Source organism: Calonectris borealis, chromosome 3 (genome assembly GCF_964195595.1).
Source record: "Calonectris borealis chromosome 3, bCalBor7.hap1.2, whole genome shotgun sequence".
NCBI lineage: Eukaryota > Metazoa > Chordata > Aves > Procellariiformes > Procellariidae > Calonectris > Calonectris borealis.
The window spans coordinates 31,068,538-31,084,427 of record NC_134314.1 but is presented as its reverse complement, the minus strand read 5'-3'; the positions used below and the strand labels follow the sequence as shown (position 1 = coordinate 31,084,427).

The following is a 15,890-nucleotide window of genomic DNA, read 5'->3' as shown; positions in this document are numbered from 1 at the left end:
GGCCAACAGAGCCTGGGTAACCATATCAGTAATCCCACATAAAGCCAAGATTATCTAGGTAACCATATCAGAAATACTGAATTTGTGTATGGAAGTGACAAAACTGGGACCAATGGGGAGAAACACTTAGGTAAGTGCTGTTTATTTGGGAGAATAAAAGAGTGAAGAAAGGTAGGGATCAAAGGTAGGTGGATGGCAGAAGTACAAATACGAGAAAATGCAGAGAAAAGGTGATAAAAGGGCTGGCTGAGTGTAAGTAGGCTGCAGCTCATTACGCTTGTCTGGCTGAGCCCTGCATCTGATCACTGCAGTCTCTTTTTTTTATTATTTCTGTGTTACCACCCTTCCTAGTGGGCAGGGGTTAAGCTGGACTAGCCAGCAACTAGAATGATACCCAGATCTGGAACGACTCAAGGTCTGAGCCAGCAAGCTGGCAATAGGTCCAGGATCAGAGTATGGATATCAGACAGACTTAAAACCTGTGCTAATATTTGAGGGATCCATTAATGTGGGTTTATTTGTGCATTTAGAAAGTGAGGGAGTGCGTATGTTTGCTGGTGAACTTCGATACTGACTAGCCAGAGAGGAGGAAAAAGTTTGAGCCATTGTTGCTGTTCACGCTCACGAGTGCTGTTTGTGTTTATGTGGCACAGGGAAAGACACTGCTCTCCATGTTGATCCATGTGGTCACTGTGTCTGTATTGTGTCTGTGTGTGTGTGAGGGTGTGTGCACGGACACGGGATTGTGTGTGCACCTATTGAGAGTACGTTCAGCTTCACCACTGTCTGGATCTATAAACAGGAAAGGCAACAACCTCCCTTAATAAAAACCTCTATGAAAAAGATGTTCAGTGACTCCTCAGTGTCTCCTGGGACTATGGTTCCAGTCCTCACCCTCCCTTTGCTACAGACGAGTTTACACACTCCCACATATTTCTACCATGTTTATTCACCAAAACAAACAAAACATACAGGAATATTTTAAGTTCTTTGCTTTTTAAATGGTGATAGTTTATAGGTGTCCCAGACAGTAAATGGAGCTTCACAGTGTAGACAATTTAAGAAAAACACAGTAAATAAAAGCCTCTCAATCCCTCCTAAAATTAAAAAAAAAAGAATTAATGAGAAATAATAGGGAAACACAACATAGTGACAGGTAATATTTATGGGCAACATATCAAGAAGCATCATTCACTCAAACACTCCCTAATTTTTTATGCTTATTTCTTTTAGGTCCATTTTGTGAGGAATCTGGTGATCCTTGTGCATCTCAGCCATGCCTGAATGGGGGCATATGCCAATATAATCGGTCTGGATATATTTGTCGTTGTCCTGCTGGTTTTCTTGGTCACAGTTGTGAAATTGATATTAATGAATGTTCTTCAAGGCCATGTCAGAACAGAGGTACATGTATCGATTTACCAAATGTAAGTATAAACTTCAGAGATCCCTATTTGAGCATAGAATCATAGAATCACAGAATCATAGAATGATTTGGTTTGGAAAGAACCATTAAAGGTCATTTAGTTCCAACCCTCCTGCTGTGGCAGGGACATCCACTAGATCACGTTGCTCAAAGCCCCATCCAACCTGACCTTGAACTCTTCCAATGATAGGGCATCCACAACTTCTCTGGCAACCTGTTCCACTGTCTCACCACCCTCATCATAAAAAAATTCTTCCTTATGCCAACCTAAACCTACCCTCTTTCAGTTTAAAACCTTTGCCCCTTGTCCTGTCACTAAAGGCCTTGGCAGAAAATCTTCTTCCATATTTCTTATAAGCCCCTTTCATATATTGAAAGGCCACAATGAGGTCTCCCCAGAGCCTTCTCTTCTCCGGGCTGAACAACCCCAATTCTCTCAGCCTTTCTTTAAGGCCATTTTGATGACACTCTTCTGGACTCGCTTTAACAGGTCCATGTCTTTCTTGTGCTGGGTTCCCAGAGCTGGACACAGTGTACTCCAGATGGGGCCTCATGAGAGCAGAGTGGGAGAATCACCTCCTTTGACTTGCTGGCCATGCTTCTTTTTATGCAGCCTGGGATACAATTAGCTTTCTGGGATGCAAGCACACATTGCTGGTTCATGTGCAATTTTTCATACACCAATAGCACCAAGTCCTTCTCCACAGGACTGCTCTTAATCCATTCATCACCCAGTCAGTACTGATACTGGTGACTGCCCTGCTCCAGGTGCAGGACCTTGCACTTGGCCTTGTTGAACTTCATGAGATTCACATGGGTCCAGTGCTTAAGCCTGTCAAGGTCCCTCTGGATGGCATCCCTTCTCTTTAGTGAATCAACTGCACCACTCAGTTTGGTATCATCTGAAATTTGCTGAGGGTTCACTCAATCCCACTGCCTATGTTATTAATAAAGATATTGAACAGTACTGGTCCCAGTACGGGCCCCAGAGGGATATCACTTGTTATTACTGATCTACATTTGGACATTAAGCTGTTGATTGCAACTCTTTGGACACAGCTACACAGTCAATTCCTCATCCATCAAATAGTCCATCCATCAAACCCATATCTCTCTATTTGGCAACAATGGTGTTGTGTGGGATGATGTCATAGGCCTTACAGAAGTCAAGGTAGATAGCATCAGTTGCTCTTCCCTTATCTGTCAACACAGTCACTCCATCATAGAAAGCCACCATTTTAGTCAGGCATTATTTTCCCTTTGTGAAGCCATGTTGACTGTTTCTAATCACCTCCCTGTCATCCATATGCCTTGACATAGCTTCCAAGAGGATCTGTTCCATGAAAGTGCCAAAACATTTAATTCTAATGTAACTTTTTAAATTAGTTTGCATGCTTCATGAAGAAACACAGCATTGTCTGAATGTATAGTGTTTCTAATATTTCTATGGTTAAAAAGCCCAAATTCCACATTTTCAGTTCAGTTGCTTGGAGGTCACTCAAGAAACTACTGATGTTGTTTCATTTTTTTGTCTCTCTCTAACAAAATCTGATATAAAACATGATACATCTGTCATCTTTATTACCTAGCGGTTGTTTCCTATTGTTGCTTTTCCTGTGGTATCTGCTTTTAATTCATTTTTTCTTTTTGTAAAATAGAATAAACTCATGCAGACTCACAAAGGTTTGATAATAGATCCATATCTGGTAGTATTTCAAATTGCATTGTCGATGTTCTTTCATTAGCATGACTATTGCAAATAGCAATGATTATACGGAACCAAAATAGTGAAAGAAGAGTTCAAAAGCTCAGTTATCATATACCAGTGATAAATAGTCACTCACAGAGAGAGAAAAAAAGAGACGTCTAAATTGCCAAACAAATTGATAGATTTCTAAATTATGCAATCTGCCTAAATATTTTGTCTAGTAGATAAACTAACACATACTATTTTGTACGATCATTTCTATAGACAAACAGATGCAGTAGTTTGTTTCACACATATAGAAATCTCTCAACAGATGTTAAAATAAAGTTCCCTGGTCATGCTTTTAAGGCCTATTCTGAAGAAACACCTGAACACTTCCAATTTCACTGGGGGAATAAAGCCTTATATATTTTTCCTTTACTTTTTGATGTCAAAAGGCCTATAAAGAACATTATATAGAAGAGGGTGAGAGCGTCAGCTTTAATAAATATTTTGTTTTGTAAAATAACTTACTGTTCTTACTATGTAAATTACAGATTGCAGTAACTGACAGATGTTTTTCACCATTATAGAGAAGTATAGTCTCTGTGCTTCATATTGAAGGGGAAAAAGGATACAAACCATTTTCTTTCCTACTCTAGTTAGTGGATACTGCTTGGTATCTGAGGAACCTTGTGCACAGTTACTGTTTGATAGATGCAAACATTACATTGGAACAAATTCAGAAATGAGGAAAAACCATAAATGAATTATAAAGCTCCTTCTTGATTCAGTTATGAAATTACAAAGCCAGCCAAATTTAGAGCTGGTATATTTCCAGGTAGCAAATCCAACTCTGGTATAATCTGTGCTGGAAGGCCTATTCCACTTGTCCTAAATTATGTTTGTAACCTATTTGGGGCTAGGGCTGCTTTTTGTTCTGTCTTTATAAACTGTTTAATATGATGAGACCCTGTCCTAGTTAGGGTCTCTATAGTAATGGAAGTAAACACTAATTTCTGTATTGCCTTGGTTACAACAAATAATTATTTCTGATTTCCTTCTCTTTTATAGGATGTGGCATGTATCTGCCTGCCAATATTCACTGGCAAGTTCTGTGAGAGAATACTGAATCCATGTGAATTGTTTCCTTGCTTAAATAATGCAACTTGTGTAGCTCAACAGCAGAACTATAACTGCCGGTAAGATTAGAAATTAATTTATTTCAGTACTTCGTTGGATCACTTGACGATATCCCACTGATTGTAGAAAGAAAAGACATCATCAGTCACAGAGAACACAGAAAACTATAAACTTTTCTTTTAACAATTTTTTATTTAATTTTGGTGCCCTACTGTGTTAGTCTTCTTGAAAACTCTTCTAGCGCTACAAAAAGATTTAAAATATTTAAGGAGTTATAAATTGTTTCTGTAAGATAAAATATATAAATCCTGACACATTGATGACAAATGAGACAATTAAACTACAGGTACCACTCCCATTCAGGGTGTATGATGTTTATGCCATGTTTCTGAAAGGGTAAAATAATTGTGTTAATTTCTAATTCACACACATGCATTAGTAGGTCTTAGATTGATCCTTCAAGCAGCATATTAAAAAGTGCTTCATTCAGAAAGACCATGCTAAAAATAATGCATTTGAAAATAACAGAAATGACCCAGTATGCATATAATTTCCTTCCATTTTAAATAGCTTTTTAGATATTTTCTTACACCACTAAGGAGTACAATTTGTACTCTTCACATTTGCTTGGCTTTTATCTGGCTGCCTGAAGTAAGTTCTGTTAAGCATTACCGAAGTGCAGTAAACAACTTCAAATTTTAGGATATTCATAAAAGCAGAAAATTGAAAGCTGTTGTACACAAAAGCCTGAAAACACATTATGAATGAACTTAGTGACTGCAAATACAAAACAGAAGTATAGAACATAAAGTTACAGTCCATCAGAAGAGATTCAGTTGAGAAGTCTGGAAATTAAAACATAAGTAGAACTACGTTTATAGTTTTCCCAAAGAAGAAAAAAAGACATACAATTTTTTTTATACTTACACCTAAATACATATATACATACATACACACACATACAAACACATACACAAAGTTAGATCTTCCCATATGGATATGTATAGTAATTATAATTTATTTTCCAATACTTTAAACCAAGATATAAGCTACTAATAATTTACTATTATAGAGCCACTCTTTTACCCAGTATGTTGGTGCATGAATTAGTATGAAATGATGCCTGAAGCTTACATTTAAAAATATGCATAACATGAAAAATTAATATCAAGATGTAGATTGCCTTTCTTTAAAAAAAAAAAAAATATCCTGGCCCTGTGTGCAATGCAGATTGAATAATTTACAGTTTCACAAAGCACTGGTAGAAATGGTCTGTACTATGAACCTCATTGTACCATGGAAATTGGTTAATAAAAATAGCTATGGAAAGGCATGGTGATTTACCAGTCTTTCAATTGATATACTATGTGAGAATAGGAGTCATTATTTAGATCAATATAACAGAAAGTAAAAATGGGCAATTAACAACCCAACTGTGTGTCCAAAGAAGGGCAATGAAGCTGGTGAAGGGTCTGGAGCACAAGTCTTATGAGGAACGGCTGAGGGAACTGGGACTGTTTAGCCTGGAGAAGAGGAGGCTGAGGGGAGACCTCATCGCGCTCTACAACTACCTGAAAAGAGGTTGTAGCGAGGTGGGTGTTGGTCTCTTCTCCCAAGTAACAAGTGATAGGACAAGAGGAAATGGCCTCAAGTTGCACCAGGGGAGGCTTAGGTTGGATATTAGGAAAAATTTCTTCACTGAAAGGGTTGTCAAGCATTGGAACAGGCTGCCCAGGGCAGTGGTTGAGTCACCATCTCTGGAAGTATTTCAAAGACCTGTAGGTGTGGTGTTTAGGGACATGGTTTAGTGGTGGACTTGGCAGTGCTAGGTTAACGGTGGTCGTGGTTTAACCCCAGCCTGCAACTAAGCACCACACAGCCGCTAGCTCACTCCTCCCTGCAGTGGGATGGGGGAGAGAATCGGAAGAGTGAAAGTGAGAAAACTCGTGGGTTGAGACAAAGACAGTTTAATAGGTAAAGTAAAAGCCACACATGCAAGCAAAGCAAAACAAGGAATTCATTCACTGTTTCCTATCAACAGGCAGGCGTTCAGCCATCTCCAGGAAAGCAGGGCTCCATCACGCCTAACGGTTACTTGGGAAGACAAATACCATCACTCCAAATGTCTCCCCTTCCTTCTTCTTCCCCCAGCTTTATATACTGAGCATGATGTCATATGGTATGGAATACCCTGTTGGCCAGATGGTTTAGCTGTCCTGGCTGTGCTCCCTCCCAGCTTCTTGTGCACCTGGCAGAGCATGGGAACTGCAAAGTCCTTGAGTAGTGTAAATACTACTTAACAACAACTAAAACATCAGTGCGTAATCAACCTTATTCTCATACTAAATCCAAAACACAGCACTATACCAGCTACTAAGAAGAAAATTAACTCTATCCCACTCAAAACTAGGACAATGGTTGGACTCAGTAATCTTAAAGGTCTTTTCCAACCTAAATGATTCTATGACTCTATTATTCTATGATTTGTATTGACTATCATCAGAATCACTTCGATTATGTGGTAAAACTAGGTACTAGAGGTTCTCGTTTTGGGCTCAGATGGTACAATTCTGTTTACTACTAATATCAAGCATTAAAATCCTACTAATATCAGTGGTGCTTAGATTTTACTTTTAATATTTGTGTATTATTTATGCATTCAGCTGTGGTATCTGTAAAATACATATTTGCTGAGACACACAAGACACATTTGTGGGAGCTAGTTTGAGAAATGAGATAGGTTATAAGCTTATTATTTTTAACACTAAGAACACTCTAAAAAAAGGAAATAACATCCTAGAGAGAACACTATGAATAGAGTAATGAAGAGTGCATCCTTCAGCTTTGTACAACATGGAGTACTTGACCTTGTACGTACTGTTTAAATAAAAACTTTGGATAGTATTTAATTCACATAGTTTTCCCTAGCATCTAAGCTGCACATCAGACTTTCTTAGTGAAGGAAGAGAACAACTCCAGAAAGTGACTCTTCCAAAGAGAAATATATCCAGGACAGGTGAAATGAAGCATCTTCTGGAGGTTCTGAATCTTCTCTGTACAGAGGTACAGAGAAAGCCTGAACTGCTGTCCTAAACCAGATACTAAAACTGCAAACTTTTAATGTTAGATAAGTATGGCAGCATTGGAACTTAGTTTCAATAGTCAGCCTTAGTTTTGCCATTCAGTCCCTGAAGGCTCCAATTAGTGATTGTAATATTTTTTAGTGTTTATTGTTAACAAATTGAAATTTATTTCCTCATTTTCTGTGAAAATGAAATCAGTTTTCTACCACTTAATCCCAAATATTTAATAAGTGTAAATTCTGTGTATATTTATGCTTGCATACTTGGAAGGAGACATTTAGGTGAGAGAAAGCATTTTGAGGGAGTATGAATCACATACTTTTCACAAGGAGACCAGATTCAGTAATTTGGTTGTGAGAGCTGCAGTCCTGACACAGTCAGAGTGCTGAAATGTAGAGGAGGTGCTGAGTTTTAGAGAGGGCCGACAGCTTTACTGGTTTTAGGATTCAAAATTCTCTCTGTAAATTTATGTTTTGCATTAGCTACTTCAATAACGGAGGCTGTCGGAAAGCATATAGGAACAGTGGTTTAACAGTTTCAGCTTTTTTAAGTCACAGACTTGGAAGCTTTCTGTCTGTGAGTCATGTTTTAATTCATTTTACCCAAAGAAAACCTACCATTAACGATGTTGCTTTATTCAGGAGGTTTGGAGCTGCTCAATCAAAGTTTTAAGTGGAGGTTTTGTTTCATTTTTGGTAATGTCAAATGCTGTAGGTTATGACTATGTCTAGTTACTCCACAAAAAACTGCATGTGTTTCCTTCAGTGTAATACTACTATCTGATCCACTTTTACAGCATTTTAACATTTTAAATAAATGTAATGACATTTAGCTCACATACATGTACAAATTCAAATAATAGCTGAATTGACCTTTTAATCCTTTGTGTTTTGGTTTGGTTGCCCTTATTTTGTCTGCTTCTCCTTACGCCCAAGCTGCATTCTGCTTATATCCATCACCATCTCAGCTTCTATCCACTTATCCTTTCTTCTTTGGGAAAGCAGTTGTTTTCCATTCTAAACATATAACCAAACAGACTCAATATAATTTTCTTCACTTCAATTATGATGTATGACTATCTTGTATCCTCATTCCATCCTTTCAGTCTTGATATCATACACAACTTTGTGCTAAGAATCTAATACTAACATTTTTTCTTAAATGTCAAAATTTAAGGTGAATTCAAATAGGCCATGAACAAGGATATCCATCACAATTAATTGTGATTGTTTATTTTGTATCTTCTTCTATTATCCTTGTTCTTTAGGACAATAAAAAGTCAAAAAAATGTGAAATGGTGTTCTGAGAAAATTTGTTTTCTTAGTGTCATCTTTGGAACTTTACTGTCAACTTTCTTGCTGTTCATTTACTCTTACCTTTTCTGACATCGATATGTCTATTGCAAAACAACAACAAAAGCAAAAATAGAAAAAAATGAGAAAATATAAAAATTAGAAGAAGCAGTTTCTAAAATTGGCTTACTAAATTATCTATTTTATGAAACAGTCATAGGTTACCTAAATAAATTGAACCAAGAAAGCTAGGAGCTCTTTCACCTGATTACGGATCATAGGTAAAAACAAATCTGTAAAACAAACGTTGTAATTGCTCTGATTTGGTTTTAAGTGTTATTTAAATATGGAATTATAACAAAAGATACAATTTTTTTTTTTTTTTTTTACTTCACATTCCTTTTTTATATAGATATCATACATGGATAAATGGTGCTATAATATAAAAGACAACAAATACACTATCTATTGATATGAGTACTTTTGTTTAGGGGGAAAAATAAGTATGTAACTATCTGATATCTTTGAACATGCTGAAATAAAAGCAGCTAAGTATTAAAAAACTGCTTTTAGCTACAATAAGCGAACCGGAAATTTGTTAAGAATAGACTTTGCAAGAATTTTGATTCCAAGTACTTGAAATTGTAGCAATATAATTATAGGATTTACATACAGCAATTTTTTCAAGAGGAGGGTGAGGATTATGTAGTCCATTGCTACTTGTATAGAGTGTCCTCCTGTGGTTGTGTCTATACTAGCCTCAAAGAAAATAACTATCTAGAGAAGGTTTTCCCATATCCACCTACCTCTGTCCACATGGTCCTACGCATGGACCATGTGGATGCTCTCCAGGGGTTTTTGATGAAATCCAGCCTGTTTAACACATCATCAAAGGCTAATAAGTGACAAGCTTCTGGACATGCTGGATGCCTCTGTGCATCCCTTAGAGGCATAGCCACAGCCACTGATTAGGTATCTTTAACTGATCTAGAAAATATGGTTAACTCAGATACTTTCTATTGAATGTTGTTGCCTGATCATTTGCTATTGAAAATATATCCTTTACTTTTGTATGCTACATAACTGTGAGAGGCTTCATGCATTCTGAAACCAGGGACAGTGTTATTTTTTAAAATGGGGAAACGTAAGCAACACAACTGAATCTCATATCCATCTGGAGCAAGAGCATAGAAAAAACAGAGGCAATTTTGTATCATCTTCGTGATTTCCAGCTTCTGGGCTGAGTCATTACACAAGGTATCCCTCAGAAAAAGCTGAAGAAACTTCCCATCTATTACTTTTGGGTTCCTTCACAAACACAAATTTTCAGCTAACTGGCCATTTCCTTTCTCTTCTACTTGTATCTTTTCTTTCCATGCTACCAGAAAGAGCCTTTAGACAGAGGAACATGCTAAGCATGTCTGTAAGAACTTATTGAGTGAATTTGACAGGGATTATGTATCTATCAAAACACAAAAGAGAGTTTTTGCAGTCTGGATTTTACTTTTTGCATATTTTGAGCAAGATATAAATATTCAAATATTTTTGTACACTGTTCCATTATTGCTTTTGAATAAGACTTTTTTAATATCCGTTTGAATCTCATCTTTTTTTTGTGTATAGGGAATTTTTTTAAACACTGGAGGGCTAGGTAAGAAAAGGATTTTCTCCTACTGATAACAAGTTCTTACATGAAGCAGAAGAAACGTCTGCAGTTCCTTTTTCCATAGAAGACTTATGCACAGCTCCATTGGCATCACATGGAACTAACCAACTGTCACAAAATGGAATGCTGGTTTTCTCCTTTAAAGAAAATATCGAATTACAATTAAGCAAACACAAAAACAACCATACATTGTCTTCTCTACAGGTTCCTCACATTGTTCCTTACATACCTAAGCATAATATTTTATGGAGAAGCAAAAATATCCAAAATCATGCAGAATCATGATTTTTAATTACTTGAAAACATGTTCTGTTTATTTTAAATAACATACGAGGTCTGTTTTGTTACCCCAATAACATTGTTTAATAGAATTACGGAATATAATTAAATACAATGAACTTTTAAAATGCAAGTCCTCTAAAATACACTGGTGTATTTGCAGCTGCATGCCAGGATTCACTGGAAAGAACTGTGAGGAAGTAATTGACTACTGCAGGCTGCTCAGCATCAACTGCCTGAATGAAGGATTGTGTCTTAATATAATTGGAGGATTCAGTGTAAGTAATTTAATACATGTTAAACTAATTCAGTGCTCCAAAGTATAAAAGCTTCAGACGAGCAGAACTTGAAATGCATTCATTACTCTAAGAGACAAGAGGGACATACATTTATGTGTTTGTTATTTATTTAAATCAATAACACAAGGACGATTCACTTGGGTAATATGGATTTTTTTATTACTTTTCTACTGAGACTGTGTTTTGTACTATATCAAGTAAGAGAACTGAAGAGTATTTTTATAGTAAAAAGAATATATAACTAATTGTGGAACAGTGCTATTATCCACACAGATGATAATCACAGTTATGTTGCAGCCTTTAAAAATACATTACTTGAATTGAGTACATCTGTTGCTATTGTTTTAACCAGAATCAAATTAGTAAATTAAACATAAGCAGATTTAAACTTAATACAAACTTTGAAGTTTGATGATGAAACTGCAGTGCGGTGAGGTTCATTCCAACTGACAATTTGAAAAAATGTAATTCTGCTTGTTTTAACTTTGAAAATAGCTCCTTAAAATTGTTGAAGAAGATCCATCATGTACCAAGATTCTTCTGGCCATAGCTTGTCAAAAGAGACGAACTAGTTTCTCCAACAGCAGTAATCGGGAACAACTTAAAGGTTACTCTAAACAACCTTTTGTTCTGCAAATAACAGGAGATGATCACAGAATAACAGAATGATTGAGGTTGGAAAGGACCTCTGGAGGTCATATTGTCCACTACCCTGCACAAGCAGGGCCACCTAGAGCCATGTATCTAGTCATATTCCACTTATCTGTTTGGGTGTTCAGACAAAATGTATTATTAGGATTACTGTTACTCCTTGCTTCAGGGAGTAGGAAAAGTAGTCTACTCTATAAGGGAAGGAGAACTGGAACCAAGGGTGACAGCAAGGTCGTCAGGGACAGTGTCCTCACCAATAAGGGGCACAATCCCTCAATACCTGCAAGAACACAGCAGATCCACAGATTCAGCCAAAAGTCCAGTGATCACCAGACAAGTCCTTAGTGATGAAGCAGGTTTGCAGTCAAGCTGGGTAGTCAAGAATCAGCAAGATACAAAGCTGGATACAGGCATACTGACAAAATAGCTTAGGAAGGGATGTAGTGCAAAGGCCTGAGCTTAAATGCAGCTCATGACTAAATGAAAGAAAGTGTGGACATCTCAGAGGCGAGTTCTGTTTTCACAGTAAGGTGATCTAAGGTAACAGTGCTGGGCCGCATCAGAGCTGACCTTGAACACAGGCAGTTAAACCTGTGAGAGAAGGGAAAGAGGTCACCAAGGAAGAGCGCAGAGAAAGATGATTATAGGCTGGTCAGGCCAATTAGAGCCTGTTGATGCATTCAAGGTCCTGACAGTTTCTCTGAATATTCCTTGCATATAATTATTCATTCAGTCCAAATATCATTGCCTTTCTTGTAGTCATAAAAGCTAAAGAGGCGTTGATATTTTCTCCCCAATACTTTCCACCTGACTCCTTGTGTTTCCTCATGTTCCTTGAGTCTTACCTGATCTGAAAACTACTATATAGAGGTGACCAAGGATTGTTTCTCCTATTTACTTATGGGGACAAAGAGAAAAGAAGCTTCCAGTCATTTGTTCAAAGTGGCCAGCCCATATTTTTGTACCTAGTTCTGTGTGCACATTCTAAGTCAGATATTGTTATGGACTTTTCAAATGTCACTAAGAAATAAATTCATATCACTTTTGGCCATATCACAGTCTCCCAATTGCTGCATCTTGTCCTTTCCCTTAGTTCCTGATCTTAATTGCCAGGAGCAAGTGGACCTGTTACTCATTCAAATACTTGCATTTCCACAGATATGTAATCAGATCTAAAACAGATTTGTAACAAGAACTTTATTTAAGAGCATGATAAAGTTAGTAAAGTAAATACATGTAAATAATAATTTCAGAAATTATTGGATATTGTATTACTGAAAGAAATAAATATGTTGTATCTGCTAAATTCTTAATTCTGATGAAAATTCTTTTAAAATTTGTGTTCTAAGAACATTTTTTAATACTACCTATAAATATATAACTACAGCAATAGTATATAAATGTACAAAAATCTGAGATAATTTGCAAAATATTACATATCAGAGATTTATGCTAATAGAGTACTAAAACATCCATACTTAGAAGAACATAATTCTTGCTTTGTTGAGTATACTGTATATAATATACCCACAGAAGAATAAAATAGATGGTGAGAAACTCTGAGAATGTGCCTCTCCTCATTGTTGACAGCAGATGAAACAAATACTGAGTCCAGTTCTGCTGTATTTTAAAATGTTTGTGTCTCCCAGCTAACTTACCTACATGATAGAAATTTTAGATTCAAAACAGAAACATTGTCTTTAGCTCTTTTCAGCTACTTATGTCCACTTATGTCCACTTATGTCTACTTATGTCAAGCAATAGCAAAAAATATAGCATAACAATTTGAATACAAAAGTGATATAATTAATCAATGAGTACAATGTGTACAACATATTCAGACATCAAAGTGAAAACTAATGAAATACGAAAAGAAATTAAAAAAACAAAGTTTTAGGAAAGCAAACAAAAATGGGATACCAAATTTTTGTGTCGTTAGTAAGTGTGCTAACATTTACTGTTAGACACAAGCAAAATAGTTGTATAACAGTAAATGTTTTCATAAAATAATCCTCAAAAATACACTTCCATGACCAGTATAAGATGTGATACTTTCTTAGCAGACACTGATTAGGCTATAAGATGGAGCTAAATCAGCTGGCACAGCAAAGGTTGGATTTTTTTGTTTAAACTTTGATGCCTACAGAAGTGAATGGCATGGTATAGTACCTGATAGAAAACTAGTATGGCAGGCCTTTGGGACTGACAAAGAAGATTGAGCAGACAAAGGGAGGAAAGGATGAAGAATACTAAAGAGCCAGACACAAATTACTGGAATTTTTTTTTCAAAATACACATTCTACTAAACCACAGTTGAAAATCATTGCCCTTTTCCTTGACAGTCCATCTGTGGTGTGGCATCTTTACTTGGAAGATAAGCAGTTGTACAACAATTATAAGCTAACTTCTCTTTGAAGACACAAACAACTATGGATTCTGTCCAGCCATTTTTCTTGCTTCTCTTAGTTGTAACTTTCTTGATCATAATTCATTTTTTCCCCATGGAAAATATATATTTTCAGTATTATCACAAAATCAAATACTTATGGGCAATTTGAGAATTCCAGATGAGAGAAATTCAGCTTTTAGTTTATTGTTTTTTACAAAAGCAGATTTGGAAGTACTGAAACATTCAATACATTTGTATAAGTGGCACTAAGCAGTTCATCTCAAAGAAAACAAAAACCTAAAACAAAATAATTTTTAAAAAATCAAGGTGTTGAATCTTGAAATCTAATTTAAAAATTCATTTTGAAATTAATCTCTAGTTTAGTTTCAAAGAGTAGTAAATCCTTAGCATTGAAACAGTATAGTTTTTTTTTTTCAGTATTGCTGTAACAGTTATTGGTACAAGTCCTTGATCACTAATTAGTATTAATTCTAAGTAATTGTAATATTAATAGTTACTCTGCTTACATTTATTATATTCAGTAACCTACTATATGTTTCTAAAATTATTTCTGCCTCTATTAAGAAATCCCTCTGACTAATGTATGTAAACTTTATGCTAGATAATAATGCTTAGTTATAGGAAGCATTTATTGATGATGCTGTTGTGTCAGATACATATGGGATTTGTCACTTCTTAGGAAATAGAGCTTCTCTTTGCATTTCATATTCTCATATTTCATATTTTTATATCTCAATTCTCATATCTCATATTTGAGAGTACAGCTGTAGTAGTAACAAATAATTTCCTTTGTTCTTCCCATTGTTGCCCATCATCCTGGGAACCAAAGTCATGATGTATATATTGAGATAGGATTTATCAGTGGAAAAATAGTGCTTATTGCATAATTAATTCCAGTTAACATAGCTTAATGAAGACAGATCACATCAGACAAAGCAGATTTAATGAGATATCTGACAGATAGTGATGGAGAAATATTTTCTGTTGCAATTCACTCATTAAGCAAAATAAATCATTTAATGGAGCATGTTCAATTCTAAGGAAAAAAATCTAGATCATGATGACACTTTAATGGGTATAGCCAATCAGATGTATTGACACAGGAAAGTTGTTTTGTTTCCAAATAGTTGCATGTTCTGCTTTTTGTAGTACACACACCACACATCCCCCCACCCCCATCCAGATGAAGCAGAAGATACCACAGTCTGTATAGCTGGATGTGCACATTATGATCAACTGCCAGGATGATTGCAAAAGAGCTAGACTTCTGTCTAAGATAAATTTTTGATTTTTTTTTCAAAATTTAAAAAGTACAAACTGATTAAAATATTATTACTATATTATTGGACTTATATGCTTTGAGGATCTGTGAAGTAGTTGTTATTCTAATTTTAAAATTTTACTTAGATTTTTTTGTAAACCATATTTAAATTAACTAAAAATTGAGTGAATAGTCAAAGATGAAAATAATTATTAATTGGGAATTATTGTCCCCTGTGAGTGTTTTTAATGGACCTCATGGAAATTTGGTTGTGGACTAGTGATTTGTAGTACTTTGACGTAGTAGAAAATACAAAACTCTTTCTGTTGAAATGTGAAGATGACCACAGAAAATGGTAGTATAGTTAATAATAAGCAAATCTGATCAGGATTTCTTGAAAATCTTTCTACTTAGAAAAAAAAGTATTTTAAGAGAGGCAAATGCAATGCTGTATGCGTAGGAAAAAGAATGTGTTTTACACAGTAACGACTGTTTCCTGGTAGTCAGTGACAAAGAAGACAACTTTGAGCTCAAGGTGGATATTAAATTTGACACCATACTATTGATGAAGACAGAAAGACAATCTCTGTAACCATAAATAGAGCACTTGTACATAGAAGCATTTGTAAGCGGTCATACTTCTGTGACTGTCAGTGGAGGGTACATCATAGGCAGTTCTATCATCTAAATTGT

The 15,890-nt window shown here is 35.8% G+C and overlaps 1 protein-coding gene across 1 annotated transcript in view; it reads left to right on the top strand.

Annotated features, from left to right (window-relative positions):
- Positions 1-15,890, top strand: part of EYS (eyes shut homolog) — a 958,850-nt gene that overhangs the window by 67,828 nt on the left and 875,132 nt on the right. Inside the window, exons 3-5 of the mRNA XM_075145270.1 lie at positions 1,234-1,427; positions 4,188-4,315; positions 10,740-10,854. Coding sequence (XP_075001371.1) covers positions 1,234-1,427; positions 4,188-4,315; positions 10,740-10,854 — 437 coding nt within the window. The remainder of the gene's footprint in view (positions 1-1,233; positions 1,428-4,187; positions 4,316-10,739; positions 10,855-15,890) is intronic.